Source organism: Hyaloscypha bicolor (assembly GCF_002865645.1).
Source record: "Hyaloscypha bicolor E unplaced genomic scaffold K444scaffold_37, whole genome shotgun sequence".
NCBI lineage: Eukaryota > Fungi > Ascomycota > Leotiomycetes > Helotiales > Hyaloscyphaceae > Hyaloscypha > Hyaloscypha bicolor.
Genome location: NW_020194539.1, coordinates 113255 through 140324, shown reverse-complemented (window position 1 = coordinate 140324; position 27070 = coordinate 113255). Strand labels below are relative to the sequence as shown.

At 32.2% G+C, this 27070-nt stretch overlaps 3 protein-coding genes across 3 annotated transcripts; 2 read left to right on the top strand and 1 right to left on the bottom strand.

The window, feature by feature from the left end:
* Window positions 1-378: 378 nt before the first annotated feature.
* K444DRAFT_521195 (uncharacterized protein) lies at window positions 379-15168 on the top strand (the record flags this gene model as incomplete). The annotated part of the gene is made up of 4 exons (XM_024874104.1): window positions 379-575; window positions 628-752; window positions 943-1759; window positions 14535-15168. The coding sequence occupies 4 exons, from the start codon at window positions 379-381 to the stop codon at window positions 15166-15168; spliced, it is 1773 nt and encodes a 590-aa protein (XP_024741228.1).
* Window positions 15169-18330: 3162 nt separating this feature from the next.
* K444DRAFT_713896 (uncharacterized protein) lies at window positions 18331-18703 on the bottom strand (the record flags this gene model as incomplete). The annotated part of the gene is made up of 1 exon (XM_024888307.1): window positions 18331-18703. A coding segment is annotated over one exon (154 nt), but the record flags the coding sequence as incomplete, so codon positions are not given.
* A 567-nt stretch (window positions 18704-19270) lies between these two features.
* On the top strand, window positions 19271-19617 carry K444DRAFT_305648 (uncharacterized protein). The gene is made up of 2 exons (XM_024871762.1): window positions 19271-19413; window positions 19464-19617. The coding sequence occupies exons 1-2, from the start codon at window positions 19316-19318 to the stop codon at window positions 19558-19560; spliced, it is 195 nt and encodes a 64-aa protein (XP_024741226.1). The 5' UTR covers window positions 19271-19315; the 3' UTR covers window positions 19561-19617.
* The last annotated feature ends 7453 nt before the right edge of the window (window positions 19618-27070 follow it).

Below are 27070 nucleotides of genomic sequence, written 5' to 3'. Positions count from 1 at the left end.
TCAAATGCGGGTGCAGGAATTGAAGTAATGTTCTTGTGGTGGTTGAGCTTTAAGGCTTCCTTCCTTTCGGCAAGACGGAGATCATGCGTCAGACTATGACTAAGCTGGAGGGATAGACAAGATCAGATAAGCCGCAAGCTTTTGGATTACCAATTCATTTCCCAGCTCTTCAACTTGTCCATCATTACAATCAAAGCGTTCTATTAATGCTAAGGAACTCGTGAGAGATATCGCTAAGCCGGATCTCATACGTCAATGCCTATTGTCTAATGTACGTCGATCCCCAGTTGAAGTAAATGAGGTTCTATCACTGTTTGTAGCAGCATGGCGCATCTAGCAACGTTGCCGGAGGACCAGACTAGATTAGAGAGGGCGGTCATGGTCACCAGGGTCTCGGCACCTGTCCTTCCTACGTATAGCTCAATACTGACAATCCTACAGGCATGCGATACATGCAAAAAGAAGAAGATACGTTGTGATATATCCCGAGATAGTTGTACTCAATGTATAAAGTCCAATATCCCCTGCACCTTCAGCCCAATCAAGGCGAAGAAGGGCCCGAGGAGACCACCAGGGTAGGCGTTGAATCCGCAATCACGTGAAGCAGCAAAGACTAAGTAGTGATAGATACAAGCATGTGGAAAAGCTTGAGGAGAGACTGAAGAGGATGGAAGCTATGCTGCAGAGCGAATTGAGGAGTCGGCCCGCTGCAAGCGACGTGGAAGGAGAACAGTCCGACGCGGATCTACCCAGTGACTGTATTGGAACTCACCCACGCAGAGCGTCACCAGAATCGCAGCGCATACGGAAGCGTAAACGGAGGACCTCCATTGGGAGCCTTTCTGGCTTGGCCTCAAGCGCTGAGCAGCATATTTCAGTCTCGCTTCACGAACGTACAGCCTCTACTCCTACCACTCTCTTTGGGACATTCAAACTGACCAGTTCCAGCACACTTACCCTCGGCCGCCGTTTTACATCACAGACCTTTAGATTGGTCACTCACAGGAGCCTCTCCAGTAAACCCCAGCCGAGAAATCAAGTCACTCCCAGGACGGGATGAAGCCCAACTCCTGATTCAAGAAACCTTCTCAAGCTTCAACTCGGCGTTTCCTATCTTCGACGCTGCAACTTTCCAGAAAGCCTTCGAGTCGAGCTATGAAAATAACAATCACGATACCCCGGCCTGGCGGGCATGCCTAAACGTAGCTTTCGCCCTCGCACATCGCTTCCGCGCTATGAAGACTGGGAACAGCAAAACAGAAGACGTTCACGCCTGTGGCTATCTTCAAAACGCTTTGGCTTTAGTAGGAGAGCTCTCAATGCTCACAAACGAGCTCATGGCTGTGCAAGCACTGCTTGGCATGGCTATCCTGCTGCAAGGAACGCCGAATCCAGAGCCAGGCTCGATTCTGATATCGATAGCAGTAAAACTTGCACAGGGCATGAAGCTCCATCGGCGGGGCCACCAACTTGGGATCGCCGCTGCTGAGATGGAACAGAGAAAGCGTGTCTTCTGGCTTGTGTATATCTATGATAAGGATATCAGCATACGTACACATAATCCTCCAGCTCAAGACGATGACGATATGGATGTCGACCTACCTATCGAGACCATCGATTTACACCACGACCGTCTTAACGAGGTCAATTTCTATAATAATCATATTGGAATGTCTATCATTCAAGGACAAATCTACAAGCAACTCTTATCGACACGAGCCCAGAAATCCCCGGAGATCGACCGATTGCGCACCTACGGGTGACCACAACGACCAAAACCTTCTATGACTAATTGCCGCAAAATCAAATTTTGCCTCAACCATAACTTGCCCTTATTATCCCACTTTTAATATATCGCACGCATTGGATTATACTCAGAATGCCTCCAAAGCTTAGTCTTGAGCCTTACAAAAATGAGATTCTTAGTTGGGTCTCTGAGAAGCTTATATATCCCGAGATTTTAAGTAAAATAAGGGTAATTTTATATATAGAATATAGCTTAACTACCCTCGAGCGTACTCTTAGGGCTTGGAATATATCACGTAATAGGAAGAATGGGTCTCCTGAGATTAAGAGGATTAAATTACGTATCTCTGAGTTATTTACAGGCAATTATAATAATAATATAATTCTTCAAGCACTCTTAGTTAAGGGGATACCTCTCTACCGCCGATAGCTCGCACGATATAGGCTAGATCTTGGCCTTATTCGGAGAATAATAATAGAGGAGAGGGAGCAGAAGTACTAGTAGCTTGTGGGTATTATACAAGAGGAGCTAGACTATAGGGGAATTAAAGGCTATAAAGCAGGCTTGATTAAGATATACTTCCGTTAAATGGGGGTTACTACTCCTCGCAAATTAATCTATAATATTATTAAGGGCCTAGATAGTAAGGGCTATAAGCATTATATAAATAATATATAGTATAAGAAGCAAGAAATAGTAGTTAAAGGCCCGGATTGGGAGTAGTCTCTTAATTAGTATAATAAGCTAGCTCTATAGGGCTTCCAAATCTATACTACTATTAATATTTATTCTCGTAATATTATCTAGTACTATATAGGCATTTCTAATTATATGGCATATAATATACTTGGCCAGTTTCTTTAGGTATTTAGAAAGCTTGGCTATTACCCCCGAGTAATTTCCTCTAATAAAAAAAGAGAGATTCCTTTTATTACTAAAGTCTAATATACTTTCTCTTATATAATAATACTAATTCTTTCTTTTAAGAAGGTCTATTACTTTGGAACTAGTATAAAGAATTAAAGAATCGAGTCTTATTAGAATTAACTTGAGAAATTCCGGCTATATTACTAGTATATTCGTATTTATACCTATTTATATAATTCTTTTACTTGGGCTAATCTAGTATAGGACTTTTTTTAAGTTCTTATAATTGTAAGGCACGTAATAGTAGGGTAATACACAAGTAGTCAAGGTAAGTAAGCTGCGGAGTAATGCTTGCAAGTATAACTGATTCCAAGAATTGATTCTAACAAGAGACTAATTAATGCCCCTTCCAAAGCTAGGAGCGTCTCCCTATATATTCCCTAGTACTTAGCCAGGCATGCGAAGCCCTTTACTTAATTAGGAAATCCCATGCGATTCATATAATTCTGATTATAAGCTATACCCAAAATAGGAAACTAGATCCACGATATCTAATACCTGTCCATGCGCTATTACGTGTGCCTATTATATTAACCCCCCCTCTGGGCCCTTGTCCCCAAGAGGCCTGGGAAAACTGCGAATAGCTTTATAAATATTTCCCTAAAACTTTCCTGGCTGCTAGCTTTCCCCAAAGACTCCCCATAATTACCCTATTATTATGCCAGGTAATAGAGTTAAGGATATAGTTTACTAACCCTTCCTAGCTAGTTCGCAAATTGCCTCTGGTAATTTCCTCTCGTAAAGGTAATGCGAATATAGTATATACTATTGGATATAAAGCTTATCTAATCTCCTAATTAGTTCGTGAATCCTAACTTAGCCTCTATTCGCGAATAAATTATTACTCTATAGGCCCAAGAGCTTGGAAAAGTTAATCCGATCTTCTGGTTTATTCGTGAATTCCTTTTTTGGAATTTTCTGGGTATTCCTGATATAGAGCCAGTTCTGAATTCGCGATTACTATTCGGGGAAAGGGTATTATAAAAAGGCCTCCCTTTTCCCACTAACTAATCTTTCTTTTCCTTAACCATAATACCGTATTTAGCTCTTCCTTATTTCTTGCCTTCCTTCTTTAAGCCTTCTTTAAGCTTCTTTAAGCTTCTTTAAGCCTTATTTAAGCTTTATTCAAGTCCCTTTCTAATTCCCTCTTTTACTTAAATCTATTAAGATAAATACTTCTTTTAGTACTCGTTAGCCTATTACTACCCGTTCGGCTAATGCTCCCATATCCTTAATTTGCCCTTATTATCTTTAATATTCTAAGAATATTACTAAGTTTCCTGACCTTACTTATATTAAGAGTAATAATTACTCGGTATATAATTATTACCGCTCTAAGAATAAGAAATATAATCCTATAAGTTATAAATTCCTTCTTTTATTTCTTATTCTAATACTATCTAAGGTTCTTTAAGCATATATAATGTGGTTAAACCGCCTTTTTTAAGCCATTAATATATGTAAGTATCTTTCCTATTCTTTACCTAAAAGAAAGAAGGCTATTATTACTTTTCTTCTATACTAAACTATATATACTTCTTATATTAAAGCTATTATTCGAGGCTAACGGATTCTTCTAATAATCCAAGGAATAGGTTAAGTAATTCTTACTAGCTTAGTATAAGTATAAAGTACTCTTAATAATATAGTTAATATTTTTTGGTATTAAGTAAGCTTACTTCTTTCTTATTTCTTACTAATAGCTAATAGCTTTATAGGCTAATTTACTACCTATTTCTCGAGAGAATTCTAATAAGGATAATAATAAGAATAATAGAGAGTAATTATAAGAGTAGGGTATTTATGGGATATAGAAATTAGAGTTTTTAATAATTTTCGTATGGTTTTTTCAAGAATAAATATATGATTTTTTAATAGTTTCCTAATAAAAGCATTTATCTTTTGCGCCTCTATTTAGCTAATAGTATTATAATATTATTCTTTTCTAAGTATTCTTATAATTCTTGAGCTATATTCTCTAGATTACTTAGTGATTCCTATATATTATTTACTAGTAAGTAGCTCTTCTAATAAACGAGATACTTTCTTTCTTTTTTACTTTTCCTATAGGCTATAATAGATTCTATCTCGAATTCCTCTTTACCCTTAATCTCGACCGGCTCTAGTTTTACTATAGTACTAGCTTGCGAGTATTATGGTTCTAAGAAAGAAATATAAAAAATATTATGGATCCGATATAATAGTAATAATTTCAAGTAATATACCTGTTTATATATTTCTATAATTTCTAGAACTTTAAAGAGGCCGAGATATCTATTTACTAGCTTTATACTAGGTTATAGCTATTAAATATTCTTTATATAAAGTATAACTTTATTATATATCTTAAACTCCTTATTAATATATTTCTTATTATAGTACTTTTTCTATATATTTATTACTTCTTACTATTATTTCTCTAGTATTTCCTATTCTATTTGAATTCTTTATACTTTTTCCTGTATTACTAGTGCCTCTTTTTCTGAAATATTATTCTTAATATATAATTTAATACTAGGATAGAATCCGTATAAGATATAGAATAGGGATATTCCTATTATTAAATATATAAAGTTATTATATGTGAATTCTGTAAGAGTAAGCTTTATTACCTAGTTGTCCTGCTAGTAACTAGTATAATACCTCAAGTATTATTCTAGAGTTTGGTTTAGATTCTCTATTTATCTATTAGTTTACGGGTAAAATACTATACTTAGCTATTATTAAACCTTTAAGTAAAAGTATAGACTTAACTAGAACTTGCTTATGAAAACAGATCCTCTATTAGAGGTTATGCCTGCAGGTATGCTAAAGTCTTTAATAATATAGTATATAAATAGCTCTACTAGTTTAAGAGCCGAGATCTTTTTAGTAGTCGGAATATATTATGCTATTTTCGTATACCTATTAATAATAATAAGTATAGAATTATATATTTTACTATGAAACCTAGAAGGAAGTAGCCCTATAATAAAGTCTATAGTAATTTCTTGCCATGGCTTAGAGGGAAGGGGAAATAAACTAAGTGTACCGTATAGTAGATATCTCTTTACCTTAGTCTATTAATATATAGGACAAGTTCTAATATAGTCTTTTATGTTCTTTCTTATACTTTACTAGAAGTACTTTTTCTAGAGGATCTCTAGCGTTTTACTAGTACTAAAATGCCTACTTATAGGATTATTATAGTTAGCTTATAGTAATTCTTCTTTAAGAGCCGGTTTATTTAGTATATAGATAGTGCCCCGATATTTTAATAACTCAGATATATTAAGTTCCCAAGTCTTAATAGCTCTAATAAAGGTTTCCTTTAAGAACTATTTATATTACTGGTATTATACTAATGAATCGAGCCTTTAGTACTATAATAATAGTTTAAGTAATGTTTTTCTGCTTTCCTTATATACTATTTCGGACCTAGCTACTCATATAGCTAGAATCCGTGATATGTACTATTTATAACTAGCTATACTAGTAATAGGCTCAAGTAATAGTATCTCTGGTATTACTTTATTACTAAAATAGACTTCTTCTTTGGAATTTCTTAGTATCTTGCTAATTAAGAAGTGCCTACCTTCTCTTTCCTAGGCCTTGTATTACGGCATTATAGGAATAGTGTGGCGTCCTATTACTACTACTTATAGGGTTCTCTATTCTATATTCTATAGCTTATTATAAAGCGTGAGTAATAAAGTATCTTTATCTATATTTACTATAAAGTCTGGCCTTCTTAATAGCCTATTAGCGGGATTACTGCGTTCCGGCTAGTATTCTAAGACGAAGTTAAAGGTAGTTAGCTTCTCTGCCTATCTTATCTATTAATTATTTAGTTTTCTTTTAGTTATAAAATATTTCAAGTTATTATAATCTATCTTAATAATAATAGTATACTAGGTATATACTAGGTAATACTGCCAAGTATGGAATACTAGAATAATGGCTAAGAGTTTAGAGTTATGTGTTTTATACCTATTCTTAATTATAGTTATCTTTTTTAAATAGAAAGTAATAGGGTATTATCTGGCTTCTATCTTCTTACTAAAGAGCTAGGAAATTATACCTGTAATTATGAATCCTGAAGCGTCTATTTCTATACGAATCTTTAAGGCTAAGTCAAAATAATAAAGGATTAGTGTAGTTATAAATGTAATTTATAGCTTCCTAAAAGCCTTATCTGCCTTATCTGTCTAGCTAAACTAATATAGTGATTTTCTGCTAGTTTTTAGTAAATTAGTTAATTCTTTTATTACCTTGAAATATCTATAAATGAACCTCTAGTAAAAGTTAGTAAAACCCAGGAATACTTGGACTTCTCGGATATTATTCTTTGGGGCCGGCTATTTCCTAATAGCTATAACCCGGCTAGTTTCTATTTCTATACTATCTGGGCTAATTATAAATCTCAGGAACTTTATTCTTTTTATATTAAACTCGCATTTTGCCAAGTTTATAAAGAGCTAGTATTACTATAACTACTCGAGTATATATTAGACCGCTATTATATGTTATTCTGGGTTCTCTAAATAAATTAAAATATTATCTAGATAGACTATATAAATAATATTTACGAGGCCTACTAGTATATAATTAATATATGTCTGGAATATTACTAGAGTATTAAATAGTCTAAAGGGTATAATATAGTACTTAAAATATCTATAGTATATTCGGAATACTGTCTTTTACTTATTGCTTTCTTGTATTTATAACTAATAGTAAGTATCTTTTAAGTCTAGCTTTATATATATCTTTGCTTTATAAAGCCTATCTATTATCTTACTAATAAGTAGTAATAGTATTTGGTTCTTAATAGTAATCCTATTTAGACCCCGGTAGTTAATATATAGATATAGGCCGCCTCCTTTCTTTGGAATAAATATAATTAGGGTACTAGCTAGGCTAGTGAAATAACGGATCTACTTTTTCTCTAAGCTAGTATTAAGATATTCCCGAAGAACTTTAAGCTCCCTTTCTAATAAAGTATATATAAGACTATATAGTAATTAGAATCCTAGTTCCAGATCTATATAATACTCTATTATATAATAGTTAGGTAATATACCTATAGTCTCTATAGAGAATATTTGGAGAAGGTCCTAATACTTCTTGGGAAGTATAACTATTCTATTTATAGTAATAGCAGTAATTCTTTAGCTATCCGTTATAGGATAGGTAATTAATAGAAAAACATATGCCTTATACTTTACTATTTTAGTAAACTTCCTGGTATTTAGAACTTTAATCTTCTATAGTTAAATCTGGTATTTCTATATTACTTTTTTAAAGGAAATTAGGAAATTAACCTAGTAAAGCTATAGGAATCCAAGTATTATATTAATATGATTTAGATCGAAATTATATAATACAAAGTATATGTTGGCCTCTCTTTAGTTCTCTAGTATATTCTTGGCGGTAATTCCAAGAATATAATCTCTATATAAATAAATCCTTCTTTCCTCTAGTAAGGATAAGGGAATTGCCTTTAATATTAACGAAATACCTATATCTAAGGCTAACTTCCTCTTTATATAATTAGCCTCTATACCCGAGTTAACTAATACTCTAACCCTTTGCCTATCTTTCCTTGTCTTAATAATAATCTTAATTACTATTCTCGTTTTAGGGGCCTTGCCTTTCGTAGTATAAATAAGTATAATTACTATGGGGCATGCCTGTTTCTCGGCTTCTTTAGTTCTGGGTATTTATATGCCTTATGGCTAGACTTATTATAGTTATAGCAAGTCGGTTTTCCCTGATTTAGGCAGGTAGTAGTATAGTAACCCTTTTTCTAGTAAGTAAAGCAAGTTATACCCGGTTTTATAGATCCTGATACGGGTATTGTGTTAGACCCCGTTACTATGCTTTTGCTATCCCGGTTATACGAACCTCGTAACGGGGATATACTTCTCTTCTATTTCCCTTTATTATTTCCTTTCTCCTTTCTCTAATTTTCTTTTTTTCGTTAATCCGTTGGCTTATTATTACGTTCCCGTTAAGTAGACTAGTTTAAGTTATTCTTGACTCTTATGGCTATAGAAATAAGCTTCTTTCTTTCTTATAGAGTATTCCCTTAGTAATTAATCTCGTCCCGAATCTCCTGCCTCAAACTACTAAATAAGTCATTCTGCTCTTATGGCAAACCCGTATATCCCAAGTTATCCGATAGGCTATCTAAGTAGGATACGAAGCTTTAGATACTCTAACCTGGCTACTATTTTGTATCCTTAAACTTAGCGAGGGTATTATTACTATGATTCTCTGGATCCAAGATAGAATCCTTTATAAACTCAATAAAGGTCTCCTAATCCGTGATATTAATGCCTACTGATTACTTCCTATACTTCCAGATATCCCTGGCTATATTCTTAAAGCAGGAAGTATAATACGTGACCTTTACTATATCTGTGGCCTAGGTAATCCCGCCGTCTTTATGCTATTTCAGCTCCGCCTAGTAGAAGAAGTCCTGGGCTTCCTTAATACTCTTCCCCTTATAGGTTGGTAATTCTCGGGTTTTTGAAGCCCTGCAAACTAAACGTGCCGCCGGTGGCGCGATAGGTTCCATAATAGGTGCCCGAATATCCTTAAGACGGTAAATCTGAGCTTTTAAATTCTCCAGATCCTCCCTCTATTATATCTCTGCTTCTAACTCAGTAATGCGACGACGAGCTGCCGCTAGCTTCTTCGTTATTATTATCCTGCTAGCTGGTTCTAGGGATATCTGAGTTCTACTCCCTTCTCCTAATTAGGCGGTAGCTAGAGTAGCTAACTGGGCGCTTCCCTGGGTACCTGACTAGGTCGCCCTAGTAATAGTAGAGGCGCTTCTTCTAGTTAATGCTCTAGCTATTAGTGGTTTTGTCTATTGACGGCTTGACTACCTCGTAATAAACTACTCCCCGAAGGTTGGATCGATTAGAATATAAGGTACGTAATAGTAGGGTAATATATAAGTAGTTAAGGTAAGTAAGCTACGGAGTAACGCTTGCAAGTATAACTAATTCCAAGAATTAATTCTAATAAGAGACTAATTAATGCCTCTTCTAAAGCTAGGAGCATCTCCCTATATATTCCCTAGTACTTAGCCAGGCATGCGAAGCCCTTTACTTAATTAGGAAATCCCATGTGATCCATATGATTCCGATCGCAAGCTATACCCAAAATAGGAAACTAGATCCACGATATCTAATACCTGTCCATGCGCCATTACGTGTGCCCATTATAATAATAGCTAGGAACTTTAATAGTACTCTTATAGACCGAATTACTATACTAGCTATAACGGCAGGAATAGAGTAATAAAACGAGGCTCAAAGATTAATAATTTCCAATATCTTAAGAATTTAAAGCTAAGGAGGATAGGAGTGAGGTGTGGCAGTAGATAAGTAGGTATGGCCAAGACTACTAAAACGCCGAGCTTTGGAAGCGAGCTTAGTTTGAATTATAGCTTGGAACCTTAGCTAAAACTAATCCCTTTAGCTAAAACCACGTCCGTATTAATTATATAATACTAGCTATTATACTAGCTATTTATATGCCTATTATATAATATACTATAGTATTATATATAGATATATAAAATTACTACCGGATCCGGAAAGATCTAAAGAGGAAATACTATATAGCAGGTATTCCTATATTTCTCTATAAGTATATAGCTATTAAGTAATATAGACTTCTAGTTAATAAGGGGCTTTTAGCTAAATTAGAGTAAGATTATATTAATTAGGGTAAGTTATTCCTATAATCTCTTTCTTTTCCTAATTTAGGTAATGGCTTATAATATAGCTTGACTTAAGAACTCGTATAATTCTTATTTAAGTAAATAAACCGAGCCCTAATATCTTTTTACTACTAGTTTCCCTTCTTAGTTCTAGGGCCTCTTAGTTAGCTAGACTATAAATTTATCTTTATATACTAAGATTATTAGCTATAGATATTAATAAGTACTTACTATATAATACCTTAATATAGTATAAATTATAGCTTATAAATATTGAGATTAATTCTTTAAGCCTTATAAAAGGAACTAGTAAACCAGACGGTTCTAGGCTTTATATTAAGGCATATTACTACCTTTAGCTTATTATATAATATTATATTACTAGTAGAAACTCAAGCCTATAGCTAGGACTTGTCCCAAAGATTAAAATTAGTACTAAGGAGATATAGTAAAACGGATCTTACTTTAGGTAACTAATCTCAGAGAACTAGAAGTTTATAAAGACTATATAATCCTAATAAAGAGAGATTAAAAAGATAAATATTAGTAAAGAAGGCAATTTGAGTAAGTTAGATAAGAAGAAGTAAGATAAGAAGCAGCCGGATAAGAGGAACTTATTAGAGCAAGAGGCCTAAGAAAAGAAATAAATCTTTACTTAAGGATCTTGCTATATCTTTATCTTTATTATATAATTTACTTATAATTATATCTTCTTTCTTTCTTTACTTAAAAATGCCTCCTAGAAAGATTTCTAGCTTTTTCCTAAGATATCCTATATATAGAAATACTCTTAATAAGCCTAGCTAGTTCTAGTATAAGTAATATAGTATAGAAACCCCTTATTTACCCGATTCGCATAATTTATAACCTTAGTATTATAGTACTTCTCTAGTTAATCTTATAGTATCTTTACTTATATTCCAAAATATAAAAGAGACTACTATTAAGATTTTAGATAGTAATCCGGTATCCCCTATTAGTAGCTCTTATTATATGGCCTTTTTTTCTTCTTTTCTATTATTTAAGAAGCTCTTTACTAAGTTTTATTAAGCCCGGGCCGAGCCTAAGCAAGAAGCTCTCCTAATTAAGTAAGAGGAGAAAAAGGAGGCTAGATATCTTTTCTTTAAATTATATAATATATGGGCTACTAAACTATATCTAAATTACCCTAGTTAGATTAAATTAAGGCCAAGATCCTCTAGAGCAAGTAATTTAAGCCTATTTCCCCCTATACCTATTACCTAATTATATAAGCCAAGAATTATTTCTTATATAATAACTATAGCCGGTTTATACTAAGCTTCTATTATTACTACTATTAAAAAAGAGCAGAAATATTCAAATACTAGCTTCTTTACTTTCTCTTATTATCTATAATTCTAGACAGGAAAATCCAAGTTTAGGTCTTAAAAAGAGATTATATAATTAGCTCTCTTTAAAGTTTAAGGGTATTATGCCTAGCTATCTAATAAAGAGCTTAATTCTTCTTTTCTTATATTTTCTTAGTTCCGTATTCTTAGTATATATATACTTTCCTTACTTATTAATTATATAATACTTATATTATTTTAAGAAATAATATTAAGTATGAGGTCTTTAAAATAAACCTCTTGAGACTTAGGTATTAGGATAATAACCTAATATAAGCCTTTATTATTAATAAGCTTATAACGAGTATTTTAAGTAGAAGATATAGTCAAGTATATAGTTATATAAAGAAGCTAGTTCTCTAAACCGGGAAGTATAAGACTTAGATAGCTATAGCTTGGAAGAATAAAGATAACTTCTTTTTACGAGATTTAGAAAAGCTTCTTTCTAGGGAGATTTATATAATAAGAGATCTTTTACCTTACTTAATTATATTAGTCTAAAAGAATATTTATAAGTTCTAGGCTTATTTAATCCTATTTACTAAAAATAAAGACCTTACCCAGAAAAGTCTTTAATACTATTAAAGGAAATATAAGGCTATTCTTGTATTACCTAAGCTATTTAAGCTACTATATAATAAAGAAAAGAAGTTACCTCTCTTACCTCCCTCTCTAACTTTTTCTTTAATAGGATTTACTTCTTCCTAACTAAGAGCTATTAAAAAGAGAAATACCCGGTTTTATAAAGCTATATCTTATTATATAATTAAGTAGCCTAAGAAATAAGTTCTTTTACCGAGCTATTCCTCTACTTTTAACTAATATTTATTTCTAGCCTACTAAAGTAGCTAAAGCCAAGCATATAAAAGTCGAGCCTACTATTAAAGTAGAGCCCTTTTAACCCCTTCCGAGACTAGTAGTATATTATATAATACTTATTAAATTTATATACTAATATTATTCTAAGAAGAAACCTTTTTCTAGCTAAGTTCTAGCCTTACTAAAAGAAGCTACTCCTCCTCCTCCCTAATCTATATTTCCTGATTCCCTAGAGACTATATATTAATATGCAAATTAGTAATCTATAACCCTTAAGTATAAGGAAATAGCTAAAGAATATAAGAGTATGCTTCTTACTAAGCTTTAAGAGCTTAAGGACTTTATAGAGAAGGAAGATATAATTCAGGACTTAGTAAGCCGTACTTTTAAGAAAAGAGGAAGCTTGAATAATTATATATAGAAGTAAATATAATCTCTCTTAGGTCCAGGAATATTTCGTTTAGGAAAATAAGCTAAGAAGCAAGTTAGGGCAGATTATACTCAGACTAAGAAGAATTAAGCTCTAGCTAAGAGAGAGATAGAAAAAGCTATTTTACTTACTTAGAATATATTATATAATAGAAAGATTAGAAAGATATTTATAAAAAAGGCTAAATAAGTTAAGTCTAAGGATTTAAAGAAGAGAGAAAAGAATCTAAGAAAGAAATAAGGCTTCTTAACTTAGTTTAATACTAAGAGATTCTATACTTATTATATAATACTTTGGGACTAGATTAAATTCTCTTTTTCTTAGTTTTTAGGTATTTCTAAATTAAATTATAATTATAAGTAAAATTAAAAGAGGGCAAATATTAAGAGCTTAATATAATTTATTAGGTATTATATAAAAGCCAGGTAATTATATAATATAATAAAAGTAGTCCTATCTATTTATTTATAATAGAAGAAATACTCTAGCCAGGGTAATATCTAGGCTTTAAAACCTGGCTATTTTATATAATTTAAGGGAATTTAGGCTATTTTTTACTATTACCCTTTTCTCTATTATTATTAATATCTCGAGTACTATATTAGGTCATATGACTATAACAAATATAGTTACTATATACTTTATACTACTTTCCTCTAGGAACCCTTAAGTATTCCTCAAAAATGCCTTAACTATTTTAGTAAGTAGTATAAGGAGTTTGAGTATTAACTTGGCTACTATATTACTTAGTACAGATTATATAAACTCAGGAGAAATAACTTATACTCGTTAGGTCAAGATTATATTAATAACCTTAGGGAGAAGTGGAATATTAAAGGTAGTAGTAGTATAGGGACCCTTAATTACAATATCTGAGGATTCTGGATTATTAATATTAAAGATACGCTTCTGCTAAGGGCTACTATTAATAACTGAGGGCTGGAGCTCATTCCCTCCTATACGAAGGAAGTACTGAATATTATCGGAGGCGTCTATATGAGTCCAGACAACTAGATCTTATTGAGCTTGGGCTGCCATTATATGTGTATAAAGTATTATATGTGAAGTATATGTAAGGAGAGAGAGAGAGAGAGTAAGTATATGTATATATATATATATGTGAGGAAGTTGGAGGGAGGATTGGGAGCTGAGGGCCTATTTTATAGATATCTAGGGCCAAGAATGACTCAAATGGGAGCCTGAATGATTCAGATTAAGCTATAAATCAAGCTGTGAATCATATAGTTATTTGGTATAGTTCAGATGATGCGGGCAAAATAATTGGCTAGGGCCTTAGAAATAGGGCCATAAAGCTGTGAATCATATAGTTATTTAGTATAGTTCAGACTATAGGGCTAAAATAATTGGCTGGGGCCTTAGAAATAGTATATGAAGCTGTGAATCACATAGTTATTTGGTATAGTTCAGATAATGGGGTCAAAATAATTGGGTGTGGCCTTAGAAAAATGGCGAAAATGGCGAAAATCAGGCATAGAAGGTTTTGGTCGCTATGGTCAACCAGAGCACCGCGAAAGAATTGGTCACTACGCTAGAAGCCTGGAAGCAAAGTATTCCATGCATGCTTCTCATCGAAAAATTCAACACTACACATGAAGCGCCTAGCTTTTTCATCTTGCTACATAGCGTTATTTTGAAGTTCACCTATTTTCACGCGTTGGATACTGTGCGTCGCCTAGCTCACACAGCCGATCTCGATGCGTTGTGTCTTGTACAGGCGCGAGAGTCGATGCAGCTTCTCCAGCTACTACCGCAGGGTGACTTTGCTCACGTTTGGCTCCTTCTAGATATTATCACATCAGCTTGCACTCTCATGCTGACACATGCTATTTCTGGTCCAACAACTACACAACATGAGCTAAAAGATTTAGAGCTGGTGGAACCTGCGTTCACCTTGCTAAATTTCCTCAACGATACCTCAAGGGCTCAAGATGTGGCGAAGATGGCGGAGTCCCTCAGAGCTTTAAAGAGAGAAGCAGAGGTGGCTAAAAACGCTGCAGAGAAGCATGTTCGTGTTGATGAGGTGCCTGGAATAGGAAGTAAGAGCATACTATCATTGGAAGAATTTGTTGGGAGAATTCAGGAGCTGAGCTCAAAGAGATGTGCGGAATTTCGAGTAACAGGACTTCGCGGTGAGTGAGGTGGGTTACGACTTTAGCCTCACTATCAAGCAATACTTTTGCACCTTGAGAATAATGTATTCGCCGTACGTACTTCCTGGGGAAGGCTACAAAACCTCAAGGCCTGCTAGTATGTAGTAACAGTGGCCTTGAATCTCTGGTGCAGAAGCCGTTGAATAGTCGCCAGGTAAGCTCACCTTATTGCTTGCCCTCAGGAATAGAATGCTCACCTTCGTGCCACTTTCAGATTAAAAATCTCACCTCCACGGCCCATGCCTTAGCTCTTCGAGTCTTCGGGAGGGAGCTCAGGTGACTCTGTCTCATCTGGATTTTGCAATTGAAGCAGGCGAGGACTTCGAACGTGATATCAACGCCGCAGGGTCGACAGAAGCTTTGAATGTTTATTTCTAGCAGAATGAAAACATCCAGAAGGGTCTAATTTGAGCCGTTCTCCAATAGAAATAGTGTTTTTAGTCTCACGAAAGTCTGCCAGACTGTAAATATGGATCGTGCCTCGTTTCTGTGGGTTCTGTTTGGTGATATTCTCGGCCACGGAGGAACGCACGTTGATGGTGAATATATAGGCAGGCACTGTGCCATCCCTAATCAATTTTCTGCTTTTAGAAGACTCAGGTCGCGTGGGTGCCGTATATCAGGCTCGGCAAAAATTCCTTAATTTCCGGTATCGATAGGTATCGATGCCAGAATCGTAAGGTATCGATACTATCGATTCCGGAATCGATTCTTAGTAAGTATTTGCCCTATTTCTAAGGCCCCAGCTAATTTTGATACCTTCGTCCGAATTATACCAAATAACTACATGAATTACAGCTTTATATGACGCAATATAGCTTAATCTGAGTCATTTATGCTCCCATTTTAGTTATTAATAATTTCAGATACCTTTAAAATAAGCTCTCAGCTCCTAATTCTCTCTCCAACTTATATATACTTTCCATATACCCTCTATTTCACATGTATATATATATATATATTTACATATATATACGTATATATACGCATATATACACTAGTCAAGCTCAATAAAATAGTAGCTTAATAGCAAGCTCAGCAAGATCTGGTAATCTGGACTTGCCTGGATAGCTATAATAATATTCATTACTTCCTTTATATAGGAGGCAATAAACTAGAGCCATCTATTATTACTAGTAGTCCTTAATAGCGAAATACCTTTAATATCGCCAATTCTGCTCCCTTAGATATTGAAATTAAGGGTCCCTATACTCCTGGTATCTTTAATGCCCTGCTTCTTTCTAAGGTTCTTAATATAATCTTGACTTAATAAGTATAAGTTACTTCTTTATACTTTATATAATCTATACTAAATAATATAGTAGCCAAGTTAATATTCGTACTTCTTATACTACTTGCCAAAATAGTTAAGGTATTTTTGAGAAGTGCTTAAGGATTTCTGGAGAAGAGTAATATAAAGTATATAGTAACTATATTTATTATAGTTATGCGACCCAATATAGTGCTCGAGATATTAATAATAATAGAGAAGAGAGTAATAGTAGAGGATAGCCTAAACCCCCTCAAATTATACGAAGTAGCCGGGTTTTAAAGCCTGGATATTACCCTGGCCAAAGTATTCCTTCTATTATAAATAAATAGATAGGACTACTCTTATTATATTATATAATTGCCTGGCTTTTATATAATACCTAATAGATTATATTAAGCTCTTAATATTTGCCCTTTTTTGATTTTTCCCTAACTAGTCTTAAGGAAAGTATTTAGAATTCCGCTTCTCTTCTAATACTTTAAGCACTCTTATATCTTAATTATCTCTGCCTCTAATTATACCCTATCCCAGCTTACTATATAACGTCCCCCTGAAAATACTCTCTCTAGCTCATTGCTTATTAGTGGAATTGAGAGGATATTAATAGCTATAAGAAAGAGCCTTAGCTAGTATTACCTCTATATATCCTGGCACTACTATATAAGAGCCCTCTTTTTACCAGAATTATATAATTCCAGTGAGTTATAGTCCTCAAACTCGTCTTAACTTGCGGGCCGAGCTCTTACTATAAGAGATAAGGTAATATAATTATATATATCTAGTTCTAGTCTCTTATAAGACGAGCTATTATGCGAAAAAGCTAGTAAAGTAGATATAATAATAGCTCTTTCCCTATATCTCTCCTAAAGCTTCTTAACCTTAGCTAGAACTGGCTTTAACTATTTCTTTAGCTAGTATATCTCAATATATCTTATATAATTACAAGAATTTAAAATTAATATAGTAGTATAAACTGGAAATATATTAGTTCTTATATAATAATTATTCAAAATACTATATATTACTTTAATCCGGTAAAGAAAGTTCCTTCCCTCTATATCTTTCCTCTTTTAATATTTAGCCTATTAGAATTAGTATAGTTATATAAGGGAAAAGGAGAACTTATATTCTCCTCTTAAAAGTATTTAATTAAGATATCTATTATAAAGAGAGTAGAATTAAGGGAAGTTAAGCCCTTAGTAGTAAGAATAGCTTATATAAAGGGTTTAAGGAACTTCTTAATTATACGAAGCTTTTTCTAATCTTTAGAAGTTAAGATATCTTTCTTAAGCTTCTTCTTATAGTTTTAATAATACCTTTCTACTATAGGCCTTAAGTTAAGCAGTATATAAAGTATCTAATACTAGCTATTCTATCTTATATAATTATCTATTGGAATTAGTCTTTTTATAAGTATACGAAACTCCTCTATTCTTCTAGCTAATCTATAAATATAAATTATAATATTATATACTTAACTAAGGGAACTTATTAGCCTGAACTAAGCCCTTATTACCTCTATTATATTAAAGACTCTAGCTTGCTTCTACTTATTATACGAATTAAGGCTTTCTAAGCTAATCTAATTCGTAAATAAAAAGGCTTATATAACCAGATTAATAATATAGCCTAAATAGCAAATATACTAGTAATCTGCCTCCTAATTTAAGCTAAGCTTATTCTTGAACTTCTTTTAAACCAGTTAATAAAGAATATTATTTATAGAGGCATTATTACTTATAATAGCTCCAAGCTTATAAGTAATACTATAATCTTGAAGGACTGGCTAAAAGATTGCCATTTAAGCCTCTGAGCTATAGCCAGAAACCTTCTTTAAAGCGAGAAAAACCTTTTATTGCTTTCTATTATATATAGTAAAATGGCTATAGATTATAAGTAAAAGTAATCGATTTAGAGAGGTCCAGATATTAAGAGAGATATAAATAAGTGAGAGTATAGCCTGGAGAACTTGTTATACGGTATCCTGGTGCCGCTCCCAAGCTTCTTTGACTGAGCTAGTAATTCCTGAATGAGAAGTCGTAATTTTGCCCTTAATAGCTCGATTGAGTACTTGGCAAAAGGTATGGAACTCTGGCTATTTAATAAGAGTATAGGACAGATTCCGTATAATAATAAGAGTAATTAAGGCTTCCGTAATAATTGAGGTATTCAGATAGGCTTCCAGGATCTCGGTATTAAGCTCTTCTTGCTCGCTTGATCTAGTAGCTTGGTAATAATATTGCTTTAATTACGAATTGACTGCTACTTGGTTCTTGCTTAAAGTACGCTCAATAGCAATTTTGTGGGTGACTTTTATATGCTTCTTTATATTCTCTAAAAGAGAAGTGCCATATGGTGATCTCGTTAAATCGGTATAGTAAGTATAGTAAAGGTTAGCTTGGTTCTCCTTCTCAGTGGGTTCACGATAGTACTTCCAAACAGCGGCTCTCCATTTTCGGCTCTGGGAAGTTATAGTTGATTCTAGCTCTACTGAAGCAGCAGAAGCTATAAAGGAAGAGTCTAGCTCATGCGAAGAAGACATTTTGAGAGTGTGATCCAAATGGAATTCTGATGTGAGGTGAGAGAAGTGAAGAGAGTAAAAATTAAAGGGTGCGGGGTAGAAAGCGGTGAAGGAATCGATTCCGGTATTAATAGTATCGATGCTTAGTAATACCTGAATAATACCAGTAGAATCGATACCGGTATCAATGCCTCAGGTATTTTTGCCGAGCCTGCCGTATATAGCTTCCCGTATGTATTAGGTCTCTCATCCCATTATATATATGAGCCCTCCCCTCCCTGAATAACACCTTTCGAACGAGAGCCCAACCTTTGCTCTGGTTCTAGCTGGCTTCTTGATCATGTGGTCTACCGGTTTCGGAGGTGATTGTCCAGGTTTGATACGGTATTGGTATTTCAGGCCGCTTATCCAGCCAAAATGGAGCTTTATAAACTTGTTGTGAGTGCCGTCTAAGTTTCGGACCGAAGAACACTAACACATTATTAAAGTATTGCACGATACTTGGGGCTCGTTATCAACACCATCGCTCACTGGCTATATAGGTCAATCCCTATCCCGAAAAAGCTAGTCTTCTGTTGGGATTGAGCTAGAGTGGCTTAAGTGATTGTCGTACTCCCCATCAGACTGCTCGGGAACATCGTCGGAAGCAGAACCATCGTCCATGGGCGTGTCAATTACAGAACCTCGTCAGAGTTCATCAGCAGGCAGGTAGAAGTATCCACTAGCCAACCGCCCAAACCCCCATCCGCCCACCCCAAAAAAATCGATTTTTAATCAACCCTTTATTATAATTACAAATCCTATTAAATAATAACGTCCTATAGTATTTTCGATATCCTGATAAATTTATATTTATTTTAACCTTATAGTGCGGCTAGAATCGCCCGTAAGGTAGTGATTTTGTGATTTTAGCGTGTGCTATGCCTTACCCACCAAAAATTATTAGGAATAGTAGCACTCTACTTTATACGTACTATATTACTAAAATCGAGGTTCCTTTCTTATAAACTATTATTATACTTGTATATATATATATAACTTATAGAGAAGTGGCTAAAATAAAGCTATTTATAATTAATATAGATACTAGTATTTATATTTATTCCTGCTATAATATTCTCCTAAAGTATAGTATATATGCCTTATTCTTAACTACTTCTAATTTCCCTTTAGCTTATATGGTCCGTAAGGCAAGTCCTATAAATTACGAGATATATCTCTTTTACTATCCGTATTTTTTATACTATCTATATTACTCGAATTATTTATATTTCCTTTATCCTCTTTTTCTCTAGTATCCTTACTCTTCTTCTCTACTATAATCTCCTTCCCCTTTATCTTCTAATCTTATATCTATTTTTATGCTCGCTTTCTATATCTTATAGGCAGTCAAAGCTTTAGTATAAAGGGTTTTATAGATACGGAGCGAGGCTTTCCAGACTTGGTAGAATTAGTATTAAGTTAATAGAAAATATAGACTTTACTATTATTATTATATCTGTAATTTGTATAAGCACTATTAAATTCGCCTTCTATAACTATATAGCGTTTAAAAGGGCCTCTCGGTCTCTTCTTATTACTATAAGTAATATAAGCTTGAAAGGATTTGGTTCCGCGAGTATATACCAAGCTTATTTTTAGATTTACCTTGCTTTTCTCTAATTCTTTTAGCTTCCTGCCCTAGTATAGCTCTATCTCTCTAACTTTAGCTTTATTATTAATTTGCTTTACTACTTTAGTAGTATTATCGGGTAATATAAGAAGATTAAAGTATTATTATAGAAAAGAAAGAGGAAAAAGAAGAAGTTATATATAAGGCAAAAGTCGAGAAGTAAAGGGATTTATTAGTTAAATATGGTAATAAGAGAAAATATTATAGACTAAGTTTAAATTATTAGAGGGCATATTATAAATATTATCTTTTTGCTTATTTGCGCCTTTATTACCTTTTCTGCCGCTTTTATCTTTACTAGAGCTATTATTTAAAGCTATATTTAATATATTTTTAATAAAGAAGAGCTTTAGTAATAGTATTATATATTGGAATTAAAGTTGTTTTTGGAAGGAGGTTAAGGTTTAGGCTATAATTAAAACTAGTGTGGCTATATCTTTATTATTTACTTTTAGGATATAAAGATATATATTTAATATAATTACTTAAACCCGAATGAATTTATAATAAATAATACCTAAAAATAAAAATATTAGTACTTAATAGCCCTAGATTAAATGTATTTAAATATTAAAAAATTATAATTTTAGGTACTATAGTTATAAAAATAAAGATATAAATATTCTTTATCTTACTAATTTATAAAAGCTAAGATATACTAATAATAATTAAATTAGACTTAACTTATATAATTAGCTAATTTACTTTACTAATTATAAATAATTTAAGGTAGCTTAAGCCTTCTTAAATCTCTATATATAGCTTATTATATGAACTTCTATATCTCTATATTTAGTAATATTATAATTATAATTTTTAGATAAGAAAAATTCCTTTATTCTAGTATATATAATTATATTTATTTCTTATTTTTCGAATATATAATTATTAAATTAGAGAGGCTTAAGAATTCTAAGTAATATTTTCCCTAAGAGATATATATCCTTAATAAATAATAAAAGTAAATATAGAATTATATAATAATATAATATCCTATACTAGTACCTTTATTTTCTATAAAACTATAACTTTATTCTATCTTTACTCTAAAACCTCTATTTTTCTTCTATATTTTTTCGATTTTACTATTAATACCAAGAGCTTCTGCCCTCTACTAATACCTTCTCTATTAATACCTTTATTAATACCTCTATTAATACTAAGAGCTAGTATCTAACTATCTTATAACCTTTTCCTCTTTCTCTAAATCCCTTCTCTTCCGAACTCCTCCTCCTTTAACTCCTTTACTAATAATACTAAGAGCTAGTACTTAATTACTACTTCCGGATTACTTTTATTCGGAACTTCCATACTATAAGTCTTTAACTCACTTATTTCTTAAAAAGCTAAATTTTAGATTTCTTCTTTCCTTCTCTAATATCTTTTCTTTTCCGATACTATAATAGGGATATAAAACACGAAGTAATATAGGAATAAAGAATAGGCTTCCATAGTATGGGATTACAATATACGAGTGAGGTGTGAAATTAGAGAGTGAAGGTTGATTGATTTCTAAGAACTAAGAAGGAGAGAGGGGTAATATAAGCGGACTACGGACTATATAAATGTCCGGAGGTTATATAACAGAACTATATAACTAATAGGGGTAAAATCCCTACTATAATACCTTTTATACTTTCGGGCTCTTTAGGAGTACTCTTTCTCGAACTTCTAAAAAAGAGGCTAACTTCTATTTAGATTCCTCCTTTCTTTCTTTAATATCTCTTTTCCTTCTTTAATACCTTCTCCTCTTCTTTAATACTTATAAAAGCCTTCGGGCCGCTACTAAGTATTTCTATTCTTTATCTTGAAATATATTCTAACTTATTCTTATAGGAAATAGCCCTTTTCCCTCTAATCTCAATTTCTTTAATATATATTTCTCGCCTTTAGGCTATTTAGACATTTCCCTATTTACTTTTATAAAATATATACTAACTTATTTTTTAGTTTCTCTTATCTTTCCCTTATCTTACCTCTAACTTTAATAAGTTCTTTCTTTATATATATGCCTAGTTAGTACTAGTTCTTATAATTTATAGTTAGGCTTTCTATTTATCTAATACCCGAATATTTTATTTTACTTTTATTTTATATACTTTTACGTATTTTACTTTCCTTTTATTATAGATTAGAACTTAAATAATATTTATCTTAAGCGCTTATACTCTCGGGTATATAAGTTTCCTATAAATCTTTCAAGATTATAAACTAGCCTACTTTAGTTTAGGAAAGCTTTCTTAAGAGTATTTTAGAAGTTATAGTATTTATTACAAGCTTTCCTAAAGATTAATATAGTATAAGTAATCTAGTTCATTCTCTTTCTATAAAGCAAACCGCTATTCTAAGTCTATATAAAATCCTAATTATTTCTTAAATTAAAATATAAGTACTTCTTATTTCTATTAAGTTAGATATAAAGAATAGCAAGTGCCTTTAGGCTAGACTATAATACTAGTTAAGTACTAAGACTTTCCCTATACCTTACGAAATATTACTTATAGTTCGAGATATATTATATTTAATAAGGCTCTTATATCTAATTATTTTATAAAGTAATAAAATATATTAGTATTATAGTTAGGAGAGTTTTACTTAGTAATCTTATTTATTACTTGTGAGCCTATTTTCTAGCTAATAAGTTTTAGCTAATAGCTAAGAAACTTATTAGCTATTCTATCTAAAGCCTTTAGAAACAGGAAGTTGCCCTAATAAAAACTTAGTATTAAAAAATGAGTTTAACTAATTAATTCAAACAAGGAGTTTATAGTAAGAGTTATATAAGTTATACTATATAACTCAAGTCCCGTTCTTTAGTTCCGTTCCTAAGTTCTATTTCTGGTTATATAAGTAATAATATATAATAAACTTAAACTTTTCTAGCCTATTAAAGCTTGGGTTATTTTTAGAAGAATTATAAGCTTTTTATACTTTTTAAGCTTAAGCTTTAAGCTCGAGGCCCTTTATTTAATAATATCTAGACTAGCTTTCTTATTTCCCTTATAAGTAATAGTTTAGCCCTTAGGGAATTATATTAAAATATTAGAACTATTAGGAAATATACTTAATATAAGAACCCAAACGGTTTTTGGGAATTAAAACCTCTAGAATTCCCTATAAATTATATAATCTGGCTTATAAATATTAATTACTCTAAGAGTTTGAATTATAAAGTATAGCCCTTAGATTTCTGCTTAAATTAAAGATTAAGTATATCTGTAATAGGTTACTTATTATAGGAATATAGAATACTCTTTTTAAATATTAGGTACTAGTAATAGTTCGGATATCCCAAAGCTATTAAGACTCTTTATAAGTTTCCGGCTTTAGGGCTTTTCTATAGCTAGCTAATTATATAAAGTTACGTAACTATATAGGTCTAATACTAAAGTTTAATTAATAAATAACTATTTAATTTCTGAAAAATATATATTTATTTAAAAAACTTGAGCTTTATATTTTCCCTTAATTAGCCCGAGCTCTTATTAGAACTTCATTATGAAATAGCCTCCTTTTACTCTTTCTCCCGCTATTTGTAACTATTACTAGTAGTTTAATTACCTTATAAACTACCTCTTTTATCTTCGTCTTTCTTTATTTTTTGGGCTTTTTAGGAAATTATTATATTAAGGGAAATAGAATAAAGATAAAACTTAATAAAAGAGGAAATAAGAGAGTAGTTAATTATAGCTTTTCAGGTAATAGTAAAATACTAGGGAAATTAATCTTAGAGAGTATATACTTGATTAGAGAGCTTATTAGTAGTGCTTTTTTCTAACGGAATTTTAGTGTTTTTGAAATCTTTAATAGCTTTAAAAGTCAGTTCTCTAGCATAATAATATCCTTAACTTCTTAAAATATATTAGGACCTTATTTCCTAAAGTCGTTTAGCATATAATTATAAAGCGATTTCTATAACCTAGTAATAGCCTTTAATCTCTTCTATATTATAATCTCCTTCTTTCTTTTCTTCTTCTATATTACCTTGGCTTCTAATACCTTTTCTATTAATACTATATTTAGAACTCTTATATCCGTAATCTTATTCTTATCTTTTTTCGAAATCTTCTTATAATTCTTATAATTATTAGCTACTTTAATTAGCTCTTTATTTATAGCTTAGGATAAGAGAGTTATTATAAGTACTATAGTAGCTAAATTTACTAACTTTTAAATAATAAGCTAAAGATTAGCTATTTATTTCCTTATCTTAGCTTAATTTTACTATATTCGAGCTTGAGATTTAGTAATAACCTTAATCTTACTATTTATCTTATTAGTAGCTTTAAGAATAGCCTTAATATTAGTAATATTCTAGAAAGTTATAATAACCAAAGAAATTATATTACTAGAAATAATTAGTTAACTTATAAAGATTATAAAAAGTAATAGCTTTTATATTCGAGTTTTTTCTGCCTTTTTTTCTCTTTATAATATTATAATAGGAAGTTAGCTAATAATAACTTTAGGATTAAATAGAAAAAGACTATATTTCCTTTATAAGAATATAATATTCTAGTAATTAAAGGCATTAGCTTGTACTAGCTATAGGATTTCTAGAAACTTAATCTTATTAATTAAATACCCTTTTCCCTAATAAGTCTTATTTATAAGATATATATAGTATAACTATACTAGAGGCCCGAAAATGCCTATATTATAAGATTAAAGAATATATATTAAGTAAGCTAGAAAGTAAAATAGAATAATCTTTTTCTCTTTATAGAATCTTATAATCTCTAGGGTTATATAAGAACTATAACTATTAAAAAGAAATATTTTATACTTTCTCTTTTTTACTTCTAATATTTCTAGCTTAAATATCCTTTGAAATTACTTAATATAAAGCTTATTATCTATCTAATTCTTTTCGGAGGCGCAGATATAGCTATTTAGTAATGCCTTAACCTAATTCTTATAAAAAACCTTAGCCTTAAAAATAATAAAAGAACTAAGAACTTATTTACTTAATAATATATACTTAATTAATAAAACCCACTTTTGGCTACCTTATTATATAATTTTTGGCTTCTTTGTTTTCCTTGAGTAAATAATTCGTATTTTAGTTAAAATCCCTATTATTACCCCCTTTTTATTTATATTATAAATATTATTATTATATATATTATACTCTGCTTTTTTCGTTTAATAAAGCTCGAAATATCTTGTAATCTGCTCTAGATTTTCTATAATAACTCGGTCTTTATTAAGTAATGAAATAATTCGAGATTTAAGGTCTGGATAGTAATTAAGGAAACCTTAATGTCACGATAAGGTGATATTGCAGTGGTGATAAAGAGCTTGAATTGAGCTGAAGGCTGTGCGCCCGGCTAAAAGCACTGGCTACACGCTAAGTCACGTGTAGTGGCACCACGTGACTGGTGCCACGTAACACTTAATACTAGTTAATTTCAAGAGAGTTCGTAATTAAATCTTTATCTTATGCCTTTAGTAACTTAATTACTATCTTCTGAATCTAATAAACTATTAGTAGCTATTCCTATACTTCTAATTTCATAATATATTATTAGATTATTGCCTCCTTAATTAGTAATAGCCGCTATTATACTATTATAACCTCTGCCTTTGGTTTTGCTTCCTTAATTCAATCTCGAAGTATTTCCTAACGAACTCTATACTCCCTAGTAACTTGGCATATTAATTTCTTCTTATTTTAGTCGAGATAATAGTTGTGGGCTATTTAAAGCCTTACTACTTTAGGGACCTCGTCGGGATTGCCCTTGTATTCGGGATAGTAATTTTTCTTAATAGGCATTTCGGTAAGCGGCAAAAGATTTAGAAATTAATTTATGTGGTAGTAAAGTATATTATAGTAGTTAAATAAGCATTATTTAAGTAGCGGTCAAATTTTTTTGGGGATTTTTAGTAGGACGTATATATAAAAAACCCCTACCTTTTACTACCTTACGGGCGATTCTAGCCGTATTACAAGGTTAAAATGAATATAAATTTGTTAGGATATCGAAAATACTATGGGACGTTATTATTTAATAGGATTTGTAATTATAATAAAGGGTTGATTAAAAATTGATTTTTTTGGGGTGGGCGGATGGGGGTTTGGGCGGTTGGGGGGTGGATACTTCTATGGTTTCAGGTCCTCAGAAAATTTTACCGACTGTGGTGGTTTCTGCGCTCTCAGTCACGCGGAAGTGCTGTGGCAATGCGACGTGGAATTGATGGCCTGCAGACGGCCCCTCTCCGTTCTGGTGAACATGATTAAATGCGGAGCTGGTAGAGGGAAAGGGACTATCCCTTTGTCCGGTGAGACATTGCCAGGCGCTAGCAAGGGGGGTGTGGCTGCACGCAAGCCTCTTGAAGCGTAATAAAGCGAGGTGAGGCTTGCGTGCAGCCACACCCCCCTTGCTAGCGCCTGGCAATGTCTCACCGGAACGAAGGGATACA

Coding starts and splice junctions, on each gene's coding strand:
- K444DRAFT_305648 (XM_024871762.1), top strand. CDS start 19,316: ATGTGGTCTACCGGTTTCGGAGGTGATTGTCCAGGTTTGATACGGTAT. Junction 19,414..19,463: donor TGGAGCTTTATAAACTTGTT/GTGAGTGCCGTC, acceptor ACATTATTAAAG/TATTGCACGATACTTGGGGC.